The following is a 26,223-nucleotide window of genomic DNA, read 5'->3' on the forward strand; positions in this document are numbered from 1 at the left end:
TAAAGTAACTTGACAGCATGTGCTGTCAGGACATACTCATGCTGCCCACACTTATTTAGTTTAATAAAAGGATAAACCATTGTAATAATGAAAAGAGGGCTGTCAGGGGAATCTAATGGGAATACTTTTAGTTTTAAACTTTGAGTGGAAAAACAGAAGGGAGAGCATGGGAAGTAATCAATATTTTATTTGACTAGTTGCTCTAAGAGCTGGCAAGAGGAGTCTGTATGTTGAATATAAAGGAGGAGAGTTTTAGAACAGAGAAGGAGATAGAGAGAGTGCAGGGAGAACTGGGGAGAAGAGATAGAATAGAGATATCACTTGAGACTTAAAAGAGATTTAAAAATAGTTGACAACCAAAACAACAGAAAGACTATTCCATTGAATTTTTCGATTCAGTTTCGAGTTTAGTAGTTGAAGTCGACATCTCAGCTTGATTTCAATTTGCATGAACTTCTTCTGCGATCTATTAGTTCAGCTTTGGTTTAAGTTCAAGTTCAGTTGAGTCTTTCGGGTGTTGATTGTGCTGTTGGGTTTTAACAAAACATTCTGGGCTGCCTTTGAGTGTATTTTTAGGGTATTTGTGTGGTTGAAATTGTTGTGTTGCTATTCGTTTGCCACTGTTACTCTACTGACCCTTCTTCTTCTTCAATTGTAAGCACTTCCAGGTACATACTTCTGAAACCATGTGTTGCTGAAAGCTTGAAGTTGAAGTAAAAAATAAAGAAATGAACGTCGCCTGCTTCATAGTACTTGTGTTCAAGATATAGCAATAGGTTGAATGATAGTTAGCCTGTATTTGTTTAAGCTCATTCCGACTGCATTTATTCTGTATGAATTGGAACGTACCCTAACTGATATGGACTGTTAAATAGTATGTTGTTAGATCAGACGTATCTCCATGTGCATAACAATTTAGTCTGATTTAGTGATGACAGTATAACGTAGAATCATGGAAAGCATCTGTATGTACTCCTGTTTGGATCTTTGAACTGTCAAACTTGTTATATCCGGTCCAATTTGATTTCAAGAAAAAACGTATCCCAAACAAATTTTCATATTGTGTTATGTTAGTACCAATGGGCTAGCCATGTATGTCAACTCTCATGTTGGATTCCTTGTTTCAACATAGGTTTAATAAGGTAGATTAATAATTAATATTGGCATCGGCCCATCATTTAAACGAAGTGGCTATTAATAGGATCAGCAGGTTTTTACATATTTTGAAGCACGAAACAACGCAACAATTTTAAGAACACTAATCTAATAGGCATGAGTTTGGTAAGATGGTTTGGCGTTTAGATCTAATAAACTCCCGAATAAGCATTAATAATTAAGGTTAATTTCAGCGCTAATAGTCGCGAACAATTATTCGTTTGTTCATATAATTATGAGGAGTTAATCTAGCTATAAGACAATTAATCACGTTCGAATATATTATTTTATCGTTCTCGATTTTGTTTATAATTTCTAGTAATGTTCATTTCCGTTAACGTTCGTCTCAATCTAGCATTTAATATGTTACGCCTCTTTTAAGCCTGTAACGGGTTAGGATTTTCTCTCATTTATTTTAGAAACGAATTTAATAGAAATGTAGTCGCTTTAGTATATCCTTAAAAATAAATGAGACGAGCCTTGCCAAATAAAATGCACAAATCGCGAGGCCCTCATAAATGTATATATTAAATACTTAGAATTTGGGAGGGTCCGTTTAGCGGATTTCACGGCTTTTCCCCAAAGATAATAACGTGTTATACTCTTGGGACGCGATTTTAATTAAATTACATTCTTAAATTCGGGTGTGCATTTATGCAACCCAAATCCAAATCTCAACGGAATCGGAATGTATTAACAACCACGGGTGCATTGATTGCAACGTGGTTCGAGATGCATTTTCACAACGCTGCAATTCTATTAAAAATAATAATAAAAGCAGTTTAAACTTAATAAAAGCACACAAGTTATAACATGTATAAAAATCAGATATTTAGCCATCACAACAATTTAAGCGACCGTGCTAGAACCACGGGATTCGGGGGTGCCTAACACCTTCCCTCGGGTCAACAGAATTCCTTACTTAGAATTTCTGGTTCGCAGACTTCATTTGGAAAGTCGAATATTTTCCTCGAATTGGGATTCAAGATAAACCAGTGACTTGGGACACCAAAAGCCAAACCTTTCCCAAGTGGCGACTCTGAATTAAATAAACAATCTCATTTCGATTATTGTCACTTAAATTGGAAAAACTCCCTCACGCATTTGTCATTCGGGGTAGGCGCGCAAAAGGAAGGTATGACAGATGGGTGCTGTGATTTATGGCTAGATTGACTATGGGTGTTTGTTATTTGGGTCAATTTCATGGTTTAATTTATGAATTAGTGGTTGCAAACACTAGTTTGGGCTAAGTTGACTTGGGCTCTTCTTGAGAAAGAGAGCTTAAGTATCCAAAATTGACTCAACAAGGAATTGGGATGGACTTAAGAGATTTGATAGTCTCAATTAAAGGGTTAAACCTTGAGAGAGTAATACCTGACTTGAACCCTAGTTGCTTGGGCAAATATGCATACCCAATTGATCTTGAGAAAGTCAATTGGGCAAAATCACTCTTTCTACCGAGAGGTGTAGAGTGGGTAGTATCAAGCAACGGTTATAACATATTCCCCAATCATGTCAATCGTGTCTTAGATGCAATTACCCGTCAATTAGCCACCTAGGTGAAAGTCACTACCCTAGTGCCTTTTAAACCATTAGATACAACTTGTAGCAATTTATTCTTAGTCTAATCTAGTTGCAATTATAATTTGTAGTTTGATAATAGTAGAATATAAAGAAAACCCAAAAATGAATAGAAGTGATATTTGAAACAAATACGCAATTCCAACTTAAATAGATACTCGACTCCATTCCTAGCTCTCTGTGGAAATCGATCCCGACCCACAAATCGGGTAAAAGCTATTGCAACCCCCTCTTCCTACTTTTTAGTAGTGTGGAGTAGGCAGTGATCAGTCATGTCGTCTGTTTTATTTGCAAGGGTCTCAAACCGCTTCTGAAACTCCGATACGGTGGTGGTTTGAAGGAGCTTCGCCAACTGTCCCTCGGCCTATTCCAATCCTTTTTGTCGAAAACGAATTCTGACCTTCGCTGCATAGTGGTCCCAGTACACCAATTGTTTATTTCGAAAGAGCCACCGGTACCATTCCCGCGCCTCTCTATCGAGGTAAAAGGATGCGATGGTTAGCTGCTCCGATTATGATGTTTTGTAAAATGCAAAGTAGCGCTCCACCTGAAAAATCCATGCCTCTGGATTCTCACCGCAAAACCGACCAATCTCCGGCCTGTGGCGGTGAATCGTCGCCGGAGTGACCTCCATAGTTGGATCTGAGTTTATAACAGTGGGCGTAGCCGTTCTCCCCATAACCTCCATCAACATCGAACGTATATCAGCAATGTCCTTAGCGAACGAATTCGATGCTGCCTGAACAGATTCTTCAACGAGAGACTTGAGTTTTTGGTCATCCATGGAAGACCTCTGGATGAAAGCACCAATGTAACAAGTTCAGTAATGAAACAGTAACCAAAACTCCCAAACAATATTAAAAGGGACTTAGAAGTACTGAAAATAGATAACTAAAGAAGGAGATGAGGAACTAGAAGAAAAGAGGTAGAAAACAGAGAAAACTCATATCAATATTGGTCTAACCCTTAACCCTTAATGCCCTTTTGCCTGTTGCTTTATACTCTTTTTGCCTAACCAACTTTGTCCTTATTCACGTGACCATCACCTTTCCAAACATAATCTCCAAGTCTTTTTGGAGGAATAATTCTTCTAAAACTCCTACGTGTCTTATCCATGTGACCATCCTTTGTGGCAGCTTTGTTGGCTTCCAAGTCAGCTATTTTAGTCACAACATCATTCCTCTCAATACTGAAATGCCAAGCTGGTCGAACCTGAGGTTGGATATATAGCACATTCGCTCTAGCACGGGAATCTCTTAGTACACCTCATTTGAAAGAGTAAATGACACCACAGAACAACAATAAGCTGACCGAGTAATACCTAGTGACGAACCAAGCCAATGGAATGCTCCGTGTATAAATGCCAAAGGATACAAAATAGGTGCCCAAGGAGCCAACACAAGGATATTTCCAGTTGGATGATAACCAATATTTCTCCAAGAACCACTTTTCAACTCAAGAACTTCATAGGGCACTTTGTCTTCGTCGAGTTCCATCGCATCAATCTTAAAGATCTTATAGTCATCACTAGTTACGTCATATCCTAATCCATAAGTACAGGATCTACTCAAATACTCTGGACAAGGAAGTACTATTGATTCTCTTGTGGAGGGGTTCCACAGCAAAAACTGCTGATCAAATCCAACATAAACACCGAGAAGAAACAGCCCGTTGCAACAACAATACACTCTGCAACTCAATGGTTTGAAGTTTAAAGGGCAATCAAACTTTTGTACATCCTCAACCAGTTGAGCCACGACAAAGAACAACAGAAGGTAGACATACCACGTTTATAACACGAATTGGGTCGTTCTTGGCATGACTGAGATGCTTCATCTTAAAGATTCTGATATAAATGTCTTCCAAAATTTTGAAACACATTTTGATTGAACAAGAGACTGCACGGGTAACCTGCTGAGAATGTTCATAAAAATTTCCTCTTCAAAGTGAATTTCCAGGGCCTAGATAGGAAAGGAAAAGTGATAAGAGATTTTTTTCAACTATACAGAAATAAGACAATTTCAACCAAGAGTTCAGAAAAAATAAACCTAGAAATTTCTTAATTTCTTCAGTCTACTATTTGGACAAGAGGGGTTGCTCTGATGGTAAGCAACCTCCACTTCCAACCAAGAGGTTGTGAGTTCGAGTCTCTCCAAGAGCAAGGTGGGAAGTTCTTAGAGGGAAGGATGCCGAGGGTCTATTTGGAAACAGCCTCTCTACCCCAGGGTAGGGGTAAGGTCTGCGTACACACTACCCTCCCCAGACCTCACTAAGTGGGATTATACTGGGTGGTTGTTGTTGTTGTTGTTGTTGTTGTTCTTCAGTCTACTACTCTAGTCTTTCACTTTTGGAAAAATCCTCAAATTCTTTGCTACTCTGCAATCCCTTCATGGATTACAGTTTAATAGAGCTATTAATTTTGTATTTCCATTCATTAATTATAATAAGGATGGAAATCAAATGCCATTCACGTATAATATTTATTTTGTTTTTTCATTACACATATCCCTTAAAGGAATTTGGTGCAAAAGCTGAAATCCGCAGTATAGTATGGTCAATGCGCAGAAAAGAAAAACCCATGTTCTTAGCTTGTAAGAAAGCATGTCCAAAACACGAATTGGTATTGTTACTTGTTAGAAGAGATAAGAAGCGATTGCAAAAAATTTAAGAATATAAGTCACATTTGCTGAATGCAATTTATAGGAACAGTTGCACTTAACTACAGCTGAAAATTAAAAAATGCATTACTCATAACAGTTAGTTGGACAAGAAACAAATAGGTAAAAAAATGAGGTTTCAATCACTTCTTCTGTAGCAAAGAAATGGCTCATATCGCTTGTGAATACATGTCGAAAGCTAAAATGGAAAGCAATAGATAAACTTGTCAAAATAAGTTAGTACATGATTTCCAGCGACGACAAAAAAAACAAACTCAGTATAATCCCACAAGTAGAATTTGGAGAGGGTAGTGTATACGCATACATTACCCCTACCTCGAAGGTAGAGAGATTTCCGATAGACCCTAGGCACAAGGAAAGATGTTACATGATTTCCGCAAAAAATAAAAAGGTTCTCATTCATACATAAACAAATACTAAGTAAGTAATTTAGGAGAGATCAAGCTTTCTGTATACGCAAATCCTTCTTGATAGGTATCATAATGTTGAGGCCATAATCCAAATGGTCCTGTGGATGTCCTAAATACCGTACCATACTGTTGCGGACGTCCACAAGACAGTAAAACTTCACCATTCGCAAACATGTATTTCGGTCGGACTGAAAAAAGACCAGTTTCTTTTATTGTAAGCAATTCAGTCCAAGATTCCTTGACACCATAATCTTTCATGACCCATAACTTAAAAGTACACTCCCCCTGATGAATATGAGTAGAATGAAAGCAAATCATTCCTCCCAATTCTGAAATGCCAAGCTGGTCGGTCCCGGAGTTGGATACATAGCACATTCGCTCTAGCACGGGAATCTCTCCGTACACCTCATTTGAAACAGTAAATGACACCACATAACAACCATAAGATGACCGAGTCATATATTGGTACGCACTAAGCCAATGGAATGCACCGTGTACAAATGCCAAAGGATACATAACAGGGTCCCAAAGTGACGACATAACGATTCTCCCATCTGGATGCTTACCAATATTTCTCCAAGAACCACTTTTCAACTCAAGAACTTCATAGGCCATTATGCAATTATCGAGTACATTCCCATCAATCTTAAGGATCTTATAGTCATCACTAGTAACGTCATATCCGATTCCGTAAGTAGAACATCTATTCAAATACTCTGGACGGGGAAGTACTCTTGATTCTCTTATGGAGGGGTTCCACAGCAAAAAGTGCTCATAAGATCCATCATAAACACCAAGAAAAAACAGCCCATTGCAACAACAATACATTCTGCAACCCGATGGTTTGAAGTTTAAAGGGCAATCAAGTTTTTGTTCATCCTCAACCAGTTGAGCCGACGATAAAGAACAACAAAAGGTATACATATCATGTTTATAAGGCGAATCTTGGCTAAGAAGAAGTTTTTGGGAATTTGGGTCATTCTTGGCATGACTGAGATGCTTCATCTTAAAGTAAGGATCGGATATTAATGTCTTCCAAAATTTTGAAACACATTTTAATTGAACAAGAGACTGCACGGGTAACGTGCTGAGAATGTTCATAAAAATTTCCTCTTCAAAGTGAATTTCCAGGGCCTAGATAGGAAAGGAAAAGTAATCAGATTTTTTTTTCAACTACACATAAATAAGACAATTTCAACCAAGAGTTCAGAAAAGATAAACCTGGAAATTTCTTAATTTCTTCAGTCTAGTATTCACTACAAACAAATAATAAAGAAGAAAATATCAAGTGGAGAAAAATGAAAATACTTGGCAAATGGGCAGATAGGCAACAGATGAGGGAAGTACTTTAAGAATTTTCAACATGTTTGATGCCCCTGGCTGTGGTTGTGGTGTCTAGTTTGACAAAATAACTTAGTGAAAAAGCATAAATCCATCGTCTCACATTTTTTCTAGTGGTGACACAAAAGTTATGTGATTGAAACCATTGATGTTTGGTAGTGATTTGTTTCGGTTTTTGTCTCACTAAGGTGATGTGCCCTAAGGTTCCAGGGAATTCTGGTGACTATACCAGCGAGCACTGATAGGAAAATATTACAGTGATAGCATGCATTATTCCCTTTCTTTCTATTTAGCACCAAACAATGCACTGCTAAGTTTTCCCACTGAGGGTTTAATACACTTTATTAACAATTTTAAGTGAATTAAACACGGGAATACACCTCTTAGCCATAGCAAACACACATAGAAGTCAACCTAAGTCCAACCAACAACAATTAAACTTCATTGTAAGTAACACCCTGAACTCCAACGAATAATTGGCGTTGTTAGCTAGCCATATTATCTTGATTGAAAAATGTTATCTTTAATGTTTTTAAGCATAACCTGGAGAAATGTCTAACAAATCTAAGTCCAACCAATAACAAATTAAACCCAATTGTATGTAAGTAAGTAAGACCAGCTTGAAATCAGAACTCACCTTATCAACATCCGTCTGCTCTGTATTATTATCCAACACGCTCTTCCCTGCAATTTCATTTTAGGAAAAAATTATAGTTGAAATAGTGCAGGTGCATTAAAAACACACACACACACACACACAGCAGCAGCAGCCGAAGAAACAGATACCTTTGCAAATCGGATGGGGAAGCACTGATTTCTCATTAAACTTTTGTCTTTTGCTAATAATTTGATTGAAAAGATTATCCTTTATTGTCATTGCAACAGATTTCTTCCTCTTCTTCTGTTGACTTTTCAAATTTTGTATATTTGGAGCAAAACTATTTGCTAATTTTCCCTCATTGGGATTGGACTTCTTCTTCTTCTTCTTCATTTGTGTCATCTTCAGTCTCATTGAAAGATTCTGACTTTTTTGTGGCGCTTCAATTTGAATGCTAGGGCTTCTCTTTACAATCATAGTTAGGGTTCTTTATATTTCTGAATCGGGTCGGTAATGGCGGTCGGGCCCCGGTTCTACCCATTTTAACCTTTCCCATTGTTTAGCACGAAAGTCCATATTCTCAGAGACTCATCTATGCACCTTTTTCGTATCTTTTAAGTATATTATAGTTTTCTACTACTATACTATTTACTACTTTATCTTATCATAATAATACTAATTAAAAAATAATATGATATGATATATATTTATTAAATAATATATAATATTACTACTATTAATAAGGGGAATCGAGAGGAGCTTCCGATTCATGTGCATTTACGGAAAAACCAATAATACTCCAACTTATAGGAAGAGCAACATCCTAGGAATCCTCACTGTGTTTGGTTGTCCTAAGCCTTTCTAGATCATTGAATGAATGATGTTTTAAGAATGATGATGATATACATGTTGGAACTATAACCTCGGAGTATAGACCTTTTAGGTTGTGTATTTTCTTCAATTTCCTTTAAAATACCTCATTTTTCTTTTATTTGTTAAGTCGATGCTTGATTTTAATTATTTGACTATTCTGATTTGGGTATTGTTACTATTATAGCATCAGTTTTCAGTGAACATGTTACATGAGATGCATGATAAAATTTAGCACCTAACTATTTTCCCTTAAACTTTTAATTTTTATGTTATTAGGTTGTTGTTTGTCACTCGAAGATGTTTTAACATTATTTGTGTTACCGTACACTTATAGGCATATTTGTTTAATCAATGGAGGTATGATGCGCAATTGTAATTATTAGCTGGAAGACTGGGATATTTGGAGTTGTTTCCCATTTGAGTTACTCACTTAACCCCTTTGAGTATATTGATGATGTTGTTCTTAAAGCATTTGGTGGGTTCAATGATCTTGATGTATCTGTTTATGCTTTTAAAGGTGTTGGAATGATTTTACCTTTTGGAAGCAGAGATGAAAGACAAAGACAAATTTGAGAAAATTTTGGGTTTGTCGATGGCTTTCATTTCTTTGATGTATGGTAAGGAGCACATATCTCTATTAGTTATATGATTCATAAAATAGTATTGTTGTATTAGAGGTAAATAAGTTTAGTTGATTGTCATTGATGCATTCCTTGTTCTTTATTTGCATTTTTATTGTAAAAAGGAACTATTAACCACTAATCGATCTTGCATATTATGTTATTGTGTTTGATGTGGCCAATCCTACAATCTGTGTATTTACTGTCATTGTATGAGTTCTCTGATGCATTGTGATAGCTATAAAGAATAGAGTACCTAATGATATTTTGTTTAAACAAAGGAGAACTTTGATGTAGTTAAAACGCTTGACAATATGCTTAACAGGTGACAATAAATTTTATGTGTTATATATCTTTCTAAAGGTTGTGTCATGTCTTCAATTGTTGTATGCATAGTTCTTATAGTTGTCTGTAGAAGTATTCTGAGGTTTTGTGGAAAATGGATATGTCCCAAGTCTGATGTGATTTTGTGGAAATATATAAAATTTTGTTGTCATTGATCAATAGATCTCAACACTAGCAAAACTCTACTACTGCTTTGTTGCACCAAAGGCAAAGCTGATTGTTATGATTTCGCCTTATTTGACTATAATTTACATTTCTCTTCATCATTTTGGGAATTATGCAGGGTACAATATGTATGAAGCTTATTGTTCGTATTATGTGTATCTAAATAGCATATGATCAATTGATGACAAGCCGAGTTAAGTTTTATCGGTCAACAATCTTTGGCTTATGTTGTGCCGGCTGACTCTTATTCCTTCGTCCGGAAAAACAGCTTTCAATTTATATGGCTAACTAATGGCAGGATGGTGCAGAGCGATTAGACAACATAAGGATTGTTTAATTGGGTGCTTATATATTTTTCTGTTGAAAATTGGTGCAAAGTGACTTGTTAAAAAATGGCAAAACATTCCAGTTGATATGTTACAATCAGCAATTAGAATCGGGAGGATAATAATATACCTTTGTCTAAGTGGGCCCGGGCGATGCCCGGGCTACCCCACTAATTATAAATATATACTATATGAACTTGGAGAAAAAGATATTATTATTAGTAGTAATAGTAGTAATATTGTTATTATTTTAAAAAGGATAAAAATTTATTCACGATTATCCCTAGTTTTACTATCCGTTCTAATATGTCCTACCTTAAGAAAGTAAATAAATTCGCCCCTATCTCTAGAGTAGTTCTTATCATTGATTAGTTCGCTGCAATAGAGAATATATTTCAATACGATACTTGGAAACTTTTGTTAGCCAAATAGTATGTACCGTAGCATAATTAAATGGGATAATATATCCTTTTTTATCCGATGCTTTCTTATTGTTCTATATTTTTGTAGTAAAAGTTATTCACCTTTCTTATTTATGAAAAAGACGATTGCCTTTTCAAGATTCCAACATTGCTCTTTCCAAGTTGAGACATCTTCCCTTTGTCCCTACTTGTTGTTCTCTTTTCATGATATTATTTTTCCTATAGTTTTTACCAGTGGTATTGATATTGTGTTTTTTCGTCTTTTTAAATCGAGGGTTTTTTGGAAGCGGTCTCTCTATTCTCTCGGGATAGGGGTAAGGTCTACGGACGCACTATTTTCCCCAGATCTCACTAATGGGATTTTAATGGGTCGTTGTTATTGTTGTTGTTGTATTTGAACATCAATTTTAGGTCTAGCTTATCGAACTCCTAATGTTGCCAAAAATGTGCCTATTAAACACAAAATTTTACAGCCCCAAAAATTTAAAATTTTGTTCAATAGGTGCTAAAACAAATTGTTTTTTGTTATGCAACGTACATTTATTTAAAGTGCATTTTAGAATGGATTTACAACATGTGAGGTTGAAAAATAAGAAATAAGAAATTGAGTGAGTGAAATGCTAGATGATGCTTCTATTAATGAATAAATTTATCTTTTTTTCTTTAAAGAAAAAAATTCTTTTTTGTTCTAGACTCACTTTGTTAGCACTTTTGGTGGTTATGTTACAGTCAAATATCTCTACAACAATCTCGTTTGTTCCAATATTTTTTGGCTGCTATAGTAAAGTGTTGTTATAGAGGACATATATTATAACATAATATAAAACTCGATTCCGAAAAATATTTAACTTTTATAATAAATTATTATTATATAGAAATGTTGTTATAGAGAGGTCCAACTTCACTGAATTGTTCAACTCTCAATTTCTCCAACCTCTTATACCCTTTAAATTCATCGCACTCAACAAATTTGCCGTACCATCTAATTCGATCGTAACTGTATTGGTTCTTATATTGGGTTTGCGGTCCGTATTTCCAATTAGGTAAAAATGGCAAGGTATAGCCAGTTTTCGGACTGATCATTTAAAAATAGTCAGCGGCTACCAAGCCAATGAAAAATAGTCACTATTTTGCTGCAACAGAGACCGGTCCAATTTAATATACTGGAGTTCGGTGCACTTGTGTATAAACTTCCACATATTATGTTGGACCGGTATACTTTGCTGGCTCCAGTATAATATATGGAGACTGGTGCACCGGTGCTCCAATCTCCAGTATATTATGTTGGACCGGTATATTATACTGAAACTCCATTATATTATGTTGGAGTATTTTTTCAGATTTTAAACAGTATTTTTGTTCAGATTTATCTTTACATAAAAAGTGGCTAAATTTCGATTACTTTTAAAACTGAGCTATTTTTGAACGACCACTTGCATATCTCACTATTTTTTAATTTCTCCCTCCAACTAGTGTTGTAGTTTGACAGCACATTTTTCTATCCAAATGCATCTGCTCTGTCCTAGTCATCTCCTCCTGTTTACAAAGGTTCGTATTTCCTCTTTTCCAATTTATTTGATATTTTTCACTTCTCGAAAATTAGTTTGACTAATCATCAACGTTAAATTGGATTAGATAAATTCAATACTTACTTTAAAATTAAAAAGTTAGATATAAAAAATTATTCGAAAGTAATATACATGGTAAGTCTTCTCATGTCACTATAACGAGAAAATATGGTCAAATTTCACATAATTTAAATCTTGAAAAACAAAAGTGTCAAATAAATTGTAACGGGGTGTATATATCTTTCCTAATATATTCTCATTGGTCAGAATTTTGTCAAAACCGAGGGTCTATTAAAAATAACTTCTCTACCCTTATAAGGCAAGATAAGATCTGCGTACACAATTGCGGAATAATACTGGATAAGAAGTTGTTGGGCACAATTTTGTCAAAATTTCCAAGTTCCACAAATTTGTCCACTTCCCTTTGGAACATGTCCCCACAACTCCACATTCCAAATCCATATGTATAAAGATGCCCTCCTTGTTCCATAAGCTTGTCCCAAAATTAGTTACATTAAGTATGAATTAAGCATTCTTTCTTATTTCTTCATAGAAAAAGAGTGAGCCCGTGAATAAAAGAAACGACAAATACTATTTAGATGTAAAATGAAGTTACATATATTAAACTGCAACTATGTTCAAGTCAGGCCAGGAATGGCAAACACGCGAGTGGGGTCGGATATGGTTCGGGCTGAAAACGGGTAATGAAAAACGGATCAATTAAATTATTCGACCTGACTCATATATAATACGGATAAAATACGGGTTAATCGTTAGATAATACGGATAACCATATTATCCATGACTTCTTGCATATGACCACTTTTGGGAGAATTCTTAGTCTCCCTAACCTGAGGAACCCCCGATTTGAGGCTTTACAAATGTAAAAGTTAAACTCATTGATTATCCATTGGTTACCCACTGGTTATCTATTTTCTAAATGGATAATATGGTTTTAATCCATATTTGACCCGTTTTTTAAAAGTTCATTAACCAATCCATTTTTAGTGGATAATATGAGTGATTAACTGTTTTCTTTTAACCATTTTGCCGCCCCCAAGTCAGGCTAACATGTTCTAGCTAGCCATCCATTTCAGGATTCTAATAAGTTTTTCCAAACTCCATAGAGGATTTTTTTTTTTTTTTTGAAAGGAGCCTTCCGTGCCATTAATGGAAGTTATTGTTATTTGGACAACTTCTTAAATTTGATTTTTTTTGGTTGCCAATTTGCCATTAAAAGGCCAAAACTTGAAGAGCAAAGGTTCTTGGTTATCTTTTGTCACTCATTATTATTCTAGATATATGGTAGTAGAAGAGAATGAAATTTAGAGGAAATGCTAATATTGAGTTCCCTTCCATTTCCTTCAAACACATGTGTGGAGGCAACAATTACTATATATTCTGGACCACTTCATCTTATTATATGCTAAAAGTATAAGAACACATTAATACAATGAGTTCAAAAATACAATGAGTTCAATACTAAAAAAATACTTTAAGATTGAATCCATATAGCTTCAACCCGGACTCGGCCTCTGCTAATACAGTCAGACCTCTCTATAACAGCATCCTCATATAACAACACTTCACTATAAAAGCCAAACTTTTTTGGAATCAATTTTTATATTATGTTATAATATATGTTCTCTATAACAGAACTTCGCTATAAAATCCAAAAATATTTAGAACAAACGAGACTGTTATAGAGAGGTTTGACTGTAACAACCATTCGAGTTTTGGTGGCTAATTATACACAAATTAAGGTCCTCTTTTCTCTTTGCCAAAGCTTAAGAAGCAAGAGAGAAATAGGCATTATGATATTTCGATTAATGGGTGATGTAGACATTATGTCCAATTAATGTGGACATAATTCAAGCATAATGTCTAACTACAGTCCTACAAATAGCAAACCACAAAATCCAGATATAAAGAATCGTCAAATATAGGAGTATGTATTATTGTGGTACAAGGGCGGCCTAAGGGCAAGGCAAATAAAGCCATTGCTTTAGGGCCCCAAAATATTAAGGGCCCCAATTTTAAGTATTATGTGTCACATATATTTTATGTAATTATTATTAATAAAATATTTTAAACTTTTTAATTAAAATTATACGATTGAGTGACAAATAACGATAAATTTCTCTCTCATTTAATTAAATGATGTATTTACTTTCATTATCAAATCTAGTTTTTTCTCTCTGTGTACACTCATATATTTTTTTAAAAATATTTTTTAATGATTTTACTTTCTAATTTTAACTCAGTTTCTCGGATTGACTATTTCTTTTCACCATATTTTATTGGCCCATCCATTAGAAAACAATTTTTTTCTATCCTTTTAAGAGAAATTTCCAAATGCAATGGGGCGCAAGGTTCGAAAGTCGACAGATTATCGTCGTGCCCCCTCAACCTTCTTCCACTTAATTAATGCCATATTTTCATTTACGATAGAGTTTCAAACTGTGACGTGCACCTAATTTACACATAATACATTGTACACTTACCACTAGGCCAAAGTTTTAGGAGTTTGCTTTGTATCTCATTATTATTATATAAATTTTATAAAAAAAAATTTAAGGGCCTTTTAATATGTTTTGACTTTAAGCCACAAAATTCGTTGAGCCGTGTTGTGGTATCACGGAGTTGAAACCTAAAACTAAAGCGTTAGTCAATTCTGTCTTTTTCTATCACAAGAGTACAAGGAGTTTTTTCCAAAAAAATTCCACCTCCAGCTCTTATCCAATTCATGAACTTTCCTACTCCTTAGTTAGAAATTATAACACTCCATACTAATTTATTAGTTATGGCTAAGGACTACTAACATGAGATTAAAGTTGAAGGATAAGCTTATAACTGAAAATTACACTAAAAGATTAAAATTACGCTGTCTTTTCAAGAAAAGGGGGAAAAAGAATAAATTATTGATTACATGGATGACCTCTGATCGAATCCCCCCTTAATGCCTTCTGGGATTGAACCTGTCGCACAGGACTTACCTAGTGCAGTTTACCTCTCTTAAGTAGTTTGCAGGCTATTACACAATTGAAGGTTTATCCAGTACGCACAAAGTGATCATCCGAAGGACAGAAGCTGTGACAAAGGTTGTGGACTGCAGGTTTCCCCTCTTACCCAAAAAAACAATGTAATGTGCATGACAACTCCTTGACTCTTTTTTTTTTACTTACGTTCATTACCAAAGGGCATACGCAGAAAAATTTGCAAGATGATAGAAATTTATAGAAGAATGAAAATAATAACTTAATTATCATACTTTTAGACAAGAAATAGCTAAAGTCTATCAGTTTTGTTGAGTTTTAAGTTAGAAAAAATCTTGAATTAAATTCTACTTCATCACAATTTTTAACCACATAGATTCTCTCAAATATTTGCCAAAAAGATATGCTAGTTGAGGTTCAAAATCTAACCAATTAGAGCAATATCAAGCATATAACCAATGCGCCAAGAGACAATTTATGTCAAGTAATATCATTTTTTCCTACTTATTCACTTCGGTATTAATACATATATTTAGTAAAAAAATCGATGAAGTGGTATCGCGTGACACCGCTTATATAAACGTGCATCCGCCCTCTGTTCATTACCCCTTTTGGTAACGCCTAGTTACTGTTGAAGTATATATTTAATTTTTTTTAAAAAAAATAACGGAAGAAAATGAAGAGAATTACGTGAGAAAGAGAAAGGGGCGACGTGAGATGAAAGTGATCAATAAAACTGCAGCAAAGCTATTTTGTGGGATGGAATATGGATGTCATAAAAATAATTGTGGGATTAACAAGCTCAGCTCAGAAATGAGAACTACTATATATATTCGAGATCTACAAGTCAAGAATATATTTGATGTTAACTTAGTTATATATAAACTTGAATCTTAGGAGTTGTCAAATTCTTCATCCATCCAATTTTATACTATGATAGTGTTTGATTTGGCATGACATACATATAATACGTTAATTTGACAAATATATTATGTTACATAGTACATATTTAAAGAATATTAGCGTAATAGGTAAAATGCAACTTTATAGGGAAAGTATCACATTAAAGAATAAAATTTTGAGTTAGTTAATGAATTTAAATTTTTGAAAATTATAATAAGTGTATATATAAGTAAAATGATATTAAGTAGGGGTGTACATGGACCGTGTTAGTTCAGTTTTTATCAAAACCAAACCAAACCAACTATATCAGTTCGGATTGATTCGATTTTGTCGGATTTTTCGAGTTTATTTTGTTACATGAATAATATTTAATCTTACTTTGTTAAATTTTTTATAAGTAAATATATGTTTAGTGAAAATTAAAAAAATTGACAAACATAAGATCTATTAACATATTCTTATGGGAGAATTTTCTTATTAACATATGATAGTTATTTTTTTAAGTCGTCTCATAATAATTTTTCTTTGATTGAATTTAAATTAAACATAAAAATCAATATGATATCTATATAATAATATGTTCTTTTTAATTTTAAATTATCGAAATGTCACTTAAATTCGAAAAAAATATAAGAATTTAATCGATCTTGACATATGCATATGGTAGAATATAGAGATTGACGCATTTACTCATACTTGATAAGAAAGTGATCATACAGCCCATTATTTAAAGTTAATAAAAATAGAGCACTTCATATTTAACTAAATATTAAATCTCATAAAAGAATCGCAAATATTTCTAGACATTTTTTAAAGAAAGTTCCATGAAAAAGTCTTAAAAGTATATGTCAGACCTCCATTTTCACCTGGCGCCCCCGTAAAGGGGCGTAGGGAGGTTAGGGGAGTTTTTCCAATTAAAGGACAATCAAAACGGGATTTATTATTTAATTCAGAGTCGCCACTTGGGAGATTTATGGTATCCCAAGTCACCAGTTGAATCCCGAATCGAGGAGAATATTGACTCTGTATTACAGTCCGCGAACCAGAAATCCGGATAAAGAATTCTGTTAACCCGGAAGAAGGCGTTAGGCATTCCCGAGTTCCGTGGTTCTGGCACGGTCGCTCAACTGTCATATCTGGCTTAATTATCTGATTTTTATACAATTATGAACTTATGTGCAAATTTTAACTTTTAGCCGCTTTTATTATTATTATTTTTAAAAAAAGACTTGCAACGTCGTAAAAATGGGTCTTGAACCACGTCACATCAATGCACCCGTGGTTATTGACACATTTCAACTTCATTGAGATTTGGATTTGGGTCACATAAATGTGTACCCGAGTTTAGGGAGATAACATTATTAAATACACGCCTAAAGATGCTAACGCGTTATTATTTTTGAGAAAAAACCGTGAAATTCGCTATACGCCCTATCTCGAAATCTAAACATTTAAGATAACCATCTATTAAGGCCCCCGCAATTTGTGCGTTTTATTTGGCGAGGCTCATCTCGTTTATATTAAAAGGACAACCCTAAAGTGACTACATTTTTCTATTAAGTTCGTCTCTAAAATAAAAGAAAATCTCCAAATTAATTACATGCTTAAAAAAAGGACGTAACTTATTAGTTATTAGTTTAAGACAAATGTAAATGGAAAATTACAATCGAGCTTGTACAAAGGGAGATTGTTTCGTATCTTATTCTATAAGTGAATATTACAAAAAAATTGAAATTATAAATAGAATACAGAATTGACAAACAATAATATCAAAACGAAACTAATTACTCTCTACCAATTTAGACCCACCTTACTAGATGAATTGAACCGCCAGAATTAATTGTTTACAACTATTTAAAATTAAAACCAACCTTAATTACTAATGCTTGCGAAAGTTTGTTAAAACTTGATCGACACTTGGAGAAATCTATTACATTTAAAGGAACTCTAACACACCTTGTTCGAACTCAACTCATGCCTATTGAATTAATGACCTTAGCTTTACTACATCGAATCAAACTTCAAATATGGCAGACCTACTGACTCTACGAAATTACTAGCTAATTATGTTTGCCTAATACTTGCGGATCTTTGTTACTAACAGGACTCAAAATCACAAACTTTAATTTATTTCTATTCCCGTTTTCGTGAGTTCAAAGTTATACTTTACCAATCAACTGAATCGAAACGATTCTCAATATTAACTATTTACCAATTCAAATGGCTACAGGTATGAGGAAAAATGTTCAAAACTGCCTAAGATAGTCCTAAGTGTAGTCCAAGCTAGTTCAATATCTAGTGACTTATTTTGATTTATGTAAACTAAACAGTGAGTACTAATTTGCAAATTATTATATGCTGTGGTCAATATCTAATACATAACCCAACTCAAGTTGAATGTGTTTTTGAACTACCTTATTCTGATAATATGAACTAACATAACTGACATTATTTAACTATGAAATTCATACAGACACACACCTAATAGTTTAGCAATCTAACAGTTTGTTCCAATTAAACACACATACTGAACTGAACTGCCATTTGAAGGATTCAGTTCAGTAGTCCGACATCATACATCACCTAATTGCCAATCAGTGATTTAAAAGCAGTCCTAATTATACATATATCTACCATTCATATAACAGGAAACACATAACTAATATCAAATAGAATACAAGCATTCTATAGTTTGAACAATAAATCCTCTGGCCATTTCATTTCAGCTTCAATGAGCATACACCAAGATGATTCAAAGTAGTGTACCTGGAATCGAGAATAGCAGCAGAAGAAGGAAAAAGGCAGGTCAGCAGCAGCAGTAGTATACAATACAACAACACCACAGCAAAGAGCATAGCAATAGCCAGCAGAAATAACACCCAGCACAAGCAGTCCAAAACCCAGGAGTGAAACGAGAAAATACCAAGCAATTCAGAGACAGGAACAGAATGTATTCAGAAATGAGATAGGAGAGTAGATTTTCTGATTCTGTTCTTCAGATTCTCAAATAAAGACACTCAGAACCTCAATTAAACAGTAACAAACTGATTTTGATTTTCAGTAGTAAAGAAGACCTCACTTTTTCAGTATTTAGCTCTCAACCTATTGAACTCTTTAGGGTAAAAACTCAGCTTGTATTTCACTCTTAAACTCTGAATTTCTGATGTCAAAATCCAGCCCCTCAATTTGTCCTAAATGTCCCCTATTTATAACAAAAAAAATCAACCTGCCTTCCCTGGGAACACTTAAAGAAATCAGGCTTAAACTGCTGCCCATTCCCCTTAGAACCCCACTAACATATGTCTTCTTGTTTCTCACTTTACAACCTTACAAGCACTATGTTTGACAACCTTTTCAGAATCCCTTTTCTTTTCAGTTTTACAACCATGTTATTCCCTGAAGAATTGTTGACAGTTTCAGTCTTTTCTTTATTAAATTCCATAGTTATGGGCAGTATGGCTTTTTTTAAAAAAATTAAACAATGCCCTGATAATGCCCATGCTGCTCCTGACTCATTCTAGCCCATTTTTTATTAAAGAGAGTCATTAGTTTAATAGTTCACTGAATATTCAATTGGTAGGCCACTTAAACTAAGCCACTTTTAGGTTTTCAAATCCCAAACTACCCCCCTGGGAATCTGAACTACTACCCTGTTCTATACCTCTTAATCTGATGGTAGAACTCTATAAGTTATAACCTTAACAACTGATTTCTAACTGATCACTAAAGTACTACAGCTATAACCAATTCACAACCAAATTCAAACAATGATTCAATCAGAATTGAAGCAGTATGAATCAAATTTTTATCATGTTATTCTAACATTCAAGCATGTAAAACTAATCGACGACACTTATCCAATCGACTACACGAATTACAACACATACAATCAATAACAAATAATCAGAATCGAACAGGCACACAGGTGATTCGAGTCGTATTGATAGAAATAGGGATTTATAATAAAACTTAACTAATTGACGAAACTCATTCAAATCGATTATATAGTTTATCATATACTTGACCATGACCAGAAAAAGTTCGACCAAATAAAAGGTCATTGAAGAAGGACAGAATCAATCGACAAAAGAAAAATTGAAAAATAAATAAAACTAAACTAAACAAATAAACAAATATAAACAAATACAAAATGGAAAAAACAGGAAAGGAAAAATACCTCAAGAACTCGGAAACTGAACGACCCTGACTTGGACTCTGACTCGGACTCTTTGAGGTCGAACGGACCTTAATCGGGTGTTCTCAACTGAGAACACTTCGACTAAGGTCGATTAGACCCCAAATCATCCTTTAATTTGGACATATTTCAACATTTGGTTTTCTAGGGTTCTTGGGGGTTCGAACGGTTCTGGTCTGATTCGAACCAAACCAAAGGTGGTTTGGTAACGAGGGAGGTCTGGGGGCATCATGGTGTGAGTTTGGGGCTAGTTGGGGTAGTTTCAAGTTTTGCTCGAATCTTCGATTGAAGATTCGAGAAGCTACAGGCTGATTCGAGCAAAATGGATAAGGGATTCGTGGAGAGGGTGGTTAGGTGCTCTAGGGGTGTTAGTTTCATGGCCAACGACATCGTTGCCGCCGGCTTTCAGGCGAAGGGGTTTCAGGGCGGCTAGGGTTTCAGGGGAGGTCTATTCGGTTTAGTCTCTGAGAGAGACGAGATAGGAACCCGTGGTATGGCTTAGGGGGGTGTGAGGTGAGAGGTTGGACTTATATACGGGGGAGGGAATTAGATCCTGGCCATTTGCTCAATTCAGATCAACGGCTAGGATTAATTCATTAATGAGAAACGGTATTGTTTGGTTTAAGTGGGGGGTTGGCTGGATCCGGGTAACGGGTCGAGTTTGGGAACGGGTAAGGGAGATTGAATCTCAGTCGTTGGATCGATTTAATCCAATGGCCTTGATTAAGAGTGACCAAACGACGTCGTTTTAAGACGTCTCTGTCCAGGCCAACTGGACCTGGTAAATGGGTGATTTGGGCCTGATTTTTGGTCCAAAAATAATGGCCCAATCCGATTTTCACTCTTTTCTTCTTTTTCTTTCATTTTCCTTTTAATTCCTAAATACCAAAATTCCTAAAATAAATTGTAAAAAACAAAATTAACTTAGAAAATACTAATTGACCTTTAACAATAAATATCGCACCAAAATAAAATATTATTTACAAACAAAATCGGGCACTTGGACATTAAATGCCAAAAATACAAAAAATATGTATTTTTTGTGATTTTCTTTATTTTAAAACCAAACTATGGTTAATTAATTCCTAATTGTAAAAATAAAAATCCTAAGTGCACATGCAACGTGTTTTTTTTAATTAATTAAAACAGGATAAGCGTTCACAGACAAAAACACAAATAATTATCCAAAAATGCCACGCAAATTCTAAAAATTGTACAGCACGGAAATTTATTTTATTTTTGATTTCTTTTGGAGTAGTTCTCATAGGGCAAAAAATCACGTGCTCACAGCTGCCCCTCTTTGTCCGGAAACACGAAAAGTTTCCGTGCAAAGATAAAGTGAGCAGATACGAGCGATTTTTGCCCGTTCAGCTACTCCGTGTGAAGCATTTTTTGAAAGATTTAACTGAACCTTTGCTTCGAAGGTTTCCTACATATCCCTGGCTAAAAGGGAATCAGGTTAATGTAGTTCGGAAAGTTTTGGTAGCTGGGACTACCATGGGACTGCAATTTCGCTGTTACGCTGCATGCTGTTACTACTGCTTTCCGACCTCCTTATTACACCGTGCTAAAAGAAAACAAGAAGCTAGACTAAACTAGGGATTACAACATCTTATCTATCTTCAAACTTGCTCTTGTAGTCTTCTTTCTGATTTCTGCAGCGGAATTTATGCTGGGGATAGTTTGTTGTAACCCTCCGCTTTACTGACTTCTGACTTGAAATTAAGTGTAGTCCTCTGTTCTACAGACGGGCTCCTGACTTCAAACTTGAAATTTATTCCTCTGTTCTACAGGCGGGCTCCTGACTTCAAACTTGAATTTTATTCCTCTGTTCTACAGGCGGGCTCCTGACTTCGTTTTGAAATGTACTCCTCTGTTTTACAGGCGGGCTCCTGACTCCAACTTGACTTTAAAATATAATACAGCCTCCATTCTCCAAGCGGGCTCCTGACTTCAACAGTAATTTAAAGATAATGCAGCCTCCATTCTCCAAGCGGGCTCCTGACTCCAACAACAACTATTTCTCCAGAATATAACACTTTCATTCTCCAGGCGGACTCCTGACCTCAACAATTTCTTAAAAACATAATACCTCCATTCTCCAGGCGGGCTCCTGACTTCAACAACTTCTTAAAAATATAACACCTCCATTCTCCAGGCGGGTTCCTGACATCAACAATTTCTTTAAAAACATAACACCTCCATTCTCCAGGCGGGCTCCTGACTTCAACAACTTCTTAAAAATATAACACCTCCATTCTCCATGCGGGCTCCTGACTTTATAACACCTCCATTCTCCAGGCGGGCTCCTGACTTCAACAACTTCTTAAAAATATAACACCTCCATTCTCCAGGCGGGCTCCTGACTTCAACTACAACTCAAAAATATAACACCTCCATTCTCCAGGCGGATTCCTGACCTCAACAATTTCTTTAAAAACATAACACCTATATTCTCCAGGCGGGCTCCTGACTTCAACAACTTCTTAAAAATATAACACCTCTATTCTCCAGGCGGGCTCCTGACTTTGACTACAACTCAAAAATATAACACCTTCATTCTCCAGGCGGGCTCCTAACTTCGACTACAACTCAAAAATATAACACCTCTATTCTCCAGGCGGGTTCCTGACCTCAACAATTTCTTTAAAAACATAACACCTCTATTCTCCAGGCGTGCTCCTGACTTCAACAACTTCTTAAAATTATAACACCTCTATTCTCCAGGCGGGCTCCTGACTTCGACTATAACTCAAAAATATAACACCTTCATTCTCTAGGCGGGTTCCTGACCTCAACAATTTCTTTAAAAACATAACACCTCTATTCTCCAGGCGGGCTCCTGACTTCAACAACTTCTAAAAAATATAACACCTCTATTCTCCAGGCGGGCTTGTGACTTCGACTACAACTTAAAAAAAATATAACACCTCCATTTTTCAGGCGGGCTCCTGACTTCAGCTACAACTCAAAATGTAATACCTCCATTCTCCAGGCAGGCTCCTGACTTCACTACTTCCCAAAACATAATACCTCCATTTTCTAGGCGGGCTCCTGACTTCAACTACTTCTTAAAAATATAGCACCTCCATTCTCCAGGCGGGCTCCTGCCTTCAATGACTTCTAAGAAATGCGTTTCATTGCTGTTGCTCCTTCCTGCCTCCCGAACTATTTTCCTTCTAGCTTGAAATTATCTTCTTTCAGAACTACTTCCCTCAAAACTGCTGTTTCATTCCTCTGAAAACTACTGGGGATAACACCGGTGTTTTATTCAAAAATTATTTTCCTCCTTCAAAGACTACTTCCCTTAAAGCTGGTGCTTTCCTTCCACTGTAACTACTTCCCTTAAGACTTGTGTTATCTTCCTTCCGAAATTGCTTCCTTTAAAACTTGTTTGGTCTTCTTCCGAAAACTGCTGGGGATACCATTTTTCCCCAAACTTGTGTTATCTTGCTTCTTCCCCAAGTGGGTACCGGACTTCCAGAAAATTTTCAAAATGAAAGAAAATTTTCTGCCCCAGTTTGTCAATCTTTCTTGTATCATGATGTCTTTTCATCATCTATAACATTTCCTGTCCCTGCTTCAAATCAAAGAAAAAAATTTTGTTAGTTTAAAACGTGGTGAATGGCCGTGCCACTCCTGCTGGGGATGGTTTTCTCTTTCTCCTTTCCCAGCTTTGTGTTCCATTACATTACCAACTTGCTGGAGATGAGATTATTTGTTGGGGATGATATTCCTGTTGGCGATCATATTCCTGCTGGGGATGGTTTTCCCCCTCTTCTTTCCCTGCTCCGTGTTGTCCGACCCTCTTGGAACTTAGTCGATAATATGCCAGGGATGCTCTTGTTTCTTGACGATTTTTTATTCACCAATTGTTGCTTCCCACGTTTCTCCATACTCTCCCCGAAATCCTAGACCAATCCATCACTTGGTCTTGCAGCGAATGTATTTCTCGTTCCATTGCATTATCTTTGGCCCATCCTATCCACATTGTATTTTTTGCACCAATGGCAACTGGTAATAAGCTCTGAAAATCCTTTTCAAAACAAACTGCTGGGGAGATAAAGTCATTAAAAAAAATAAAAAAATGATGAATTCAAGAAAATAAGAGAAGAATAGTTTTCTGAAAAATGTTGCGGAGAAGAAAAAGAAAAGAGCTTATCTGAATGGTACAACCGATCCCAATGATCACGTCGTGCATTTTGGATTAACCAACCCAGTCTATTTATATCAATCAATCTTTCCGATGGCCTTACTTTATTGGGGATATGTAAGCACCCAATTCTTTTGTCGACTCAACATCTTTGCACTGCTTGATGTCTCGACGGATCCTTTCCGTCAATCTTATCTTGTTTGCCTCTTTTGACCCCTTGTCGCCTCATAGTGCCCTTCGGGGGGTTTTCACTAATAAGACTCTCTCATTTCCCTCAACTCCTGTCGTCTTATGGTGCCTGTAAAGGTTTTCACCGATAAGACTCTCTCGTTTTATTTCTCTCAACTTTCGTCGCCTTATGGTGCCTGTGGAGGTTTTCATCGATAAGACTCTCTCATTTTATTTTATTTTTTCAGTTGGGGATTGGAGTGTTACCGATATGAATCCCTCTGCTGGGGATTCTTTCGGCTATCAATTCATTTCTAGCTTATGATCTTCTTCTCTGCTAGGGATCAAAGTGTTATTCCTGACTTCCATTTGCATGACTTGGCACTTCTCGGATACTGATCGGGAGGTCTTTTTTGGACATCAATTTGGGTTTTTGTGTATGACTTAAAGAAAAAGTGTATCAAAAGGTTCAAAATAATTTTGATGGGTAAAACATTACAACTCTTGGAATCAAACTTCCTACCCAAAATTACAAACACAACTTCTGCCCAGTTTCTTGCTTGGGGATTTTTATTTTTGTTACACTATGACCGGTCCGTGAGGTGCCTACGTATCCTTTTTGAGGAATCAGGTCAAACGTAGTTCCCAATTCCTTTGTTTTTTCTTGTGGCTTTTATTTTGTCTTTATTATCATTATTTTTCTCTTCTCTTTTCTTTCATTTTCATTACTAATTCCAAAAAGAGGGGTATGAAAGAATAAATAAGGCTCAAAAGGGGAAGCAATGGTTGAAGTGTTTGGATGGAAGAATAAATTGCTTCTGTCATTTCATTCTCCGATACCATGCAAACAAACAACAATTACAATCAAAAGAAATCATACATAATATCCCTTAACTGCGTCAGAATTGATAGTCATGTCGACGTATTTCCCTTCAATATTTGTTAAACATAAAGCGCCATTGGACAACACTCTGGTTACAATGAATGTCCCTTGACAATTCGGGGCGAACTTGCCCTTTGTCTCAGCCTGATGTGGGAGGATGCGTTTCAGCACTTGCTGGCCCACTTCAAACTTCCGGGGATGCACCTTTTTGTTGTATGCTCTTGCCATTCTCTTTTGATATAACTGGCCATGACACACAACTGTCAATCTCTTTTCATCAATCAAGTTCAACTGCTCCAAACGGGTTTTGACCCACTCGTCATTATCAATCTCAGCCTCAGCGACAATCCGAAAGGATGGAATTTCAACTTCTGCCGGTATCACTGCTTCAGTTCCGTATACCAATAAATAAGGAGTTGCACCTACTGAAGTACGAACAGTAGTGCGATAACCCAACAATGCCAATAGTAACTTCTCATGCCATTGTCTGGACCCTTCTACCATCTTCCTCAGTATCTTCTTTATGTTCTTGTTGGCCGCCTCGACCGCTCCATTGGCCTTGGGACGATATGGTATGGAATTACGGTGTGTAATCTTGAACTGTTGACATACTTCTTTCATCAAACTGCTGTTAAGATTAGTGCCATTGTCCGTGACGATCACTTTGGGGATCCCAAATCTACAGATGATATGGGAATGAACGAAATCCACCACTACCTTCTTGGTTACCGACTTGAACGTTTTAGCCTCAACCCACTTGGTGAAATAATCGATGGTGACCAGAATGAACCTATGACCGTTGGAGGCTGTCGGCTCAATCGGTCCAATGACATCCATGTCCCA

General features: G+C 35.9%; 1 protein-coding gene across 1 annotated transcript; it reads right to left on the minus strand.

Annotated features, from left to right (window-relative positions):
* Window positions 1-5,588: 5,588 nt before the first annotated feature.
* LOC104211657 (F-box/kelch-repeat protein At3g23880-like) lies at window positions 5,589-8,337 on the minus strand. The gene is made up of 3 exons (XM_009760747.2): window positions 7,952-8,337; window positions 7,803-7,849; window positions 5,589-6,958 (listed from the first exon to the last, which is right to left on the minus strand). Exons 1-3 carry the CDS (start codon window positions 8,238-8,240, stop codon window positions 5,831-5,833), a joined length of 1,464 nt encoding a protein of 487 aa, XP_009759049.1. The 5' UTR covers window positions 8,241-8,337; the 3' UTR covers window positions 5,589-5,830.
* Between the last annotated feature and the right edge of the window lie 17,886 nt (window positions 8,338-26,223).

Source organism: Nicotiana sylvestris, chromosome 5 (assembly GCF_000393655.2).
Source record: "Nicotiana sylvestris chromosome 5, ASM39365v2, whole genome shotgun sequence".
Classification (NCBI taxonomy): Eukaryota; Viridiplantae; Streptophyta; class Magnoliopsida; order Solanales; family Solanaceae; genus Nicotiana; species Nicotiana sylvestris.

Coding starts and splice junctions, on each gene's coding strand:
- LOC104211657 (XM_009760747.2), bottom strand. CDS start 8,240: ATGATTGTAAAGAGAAGCCCTAGCATTCAAATTGAAGCGCCACAAAAA. Junction 7,850..7,951: donor TCCCCATCCGATTTGCAAAG/GTATCTGTTTCT, acceptor ATGAAATTGCAG/GGAAGAGCGTGTTGGATAAT. Junction 6,959..7,802: donor AGCAGACGGATGTTGATAAG/GTGAGTTCTGAT, acceptor TTTCCTATCTAG/GCCCTGGAAATTCACTTTGA.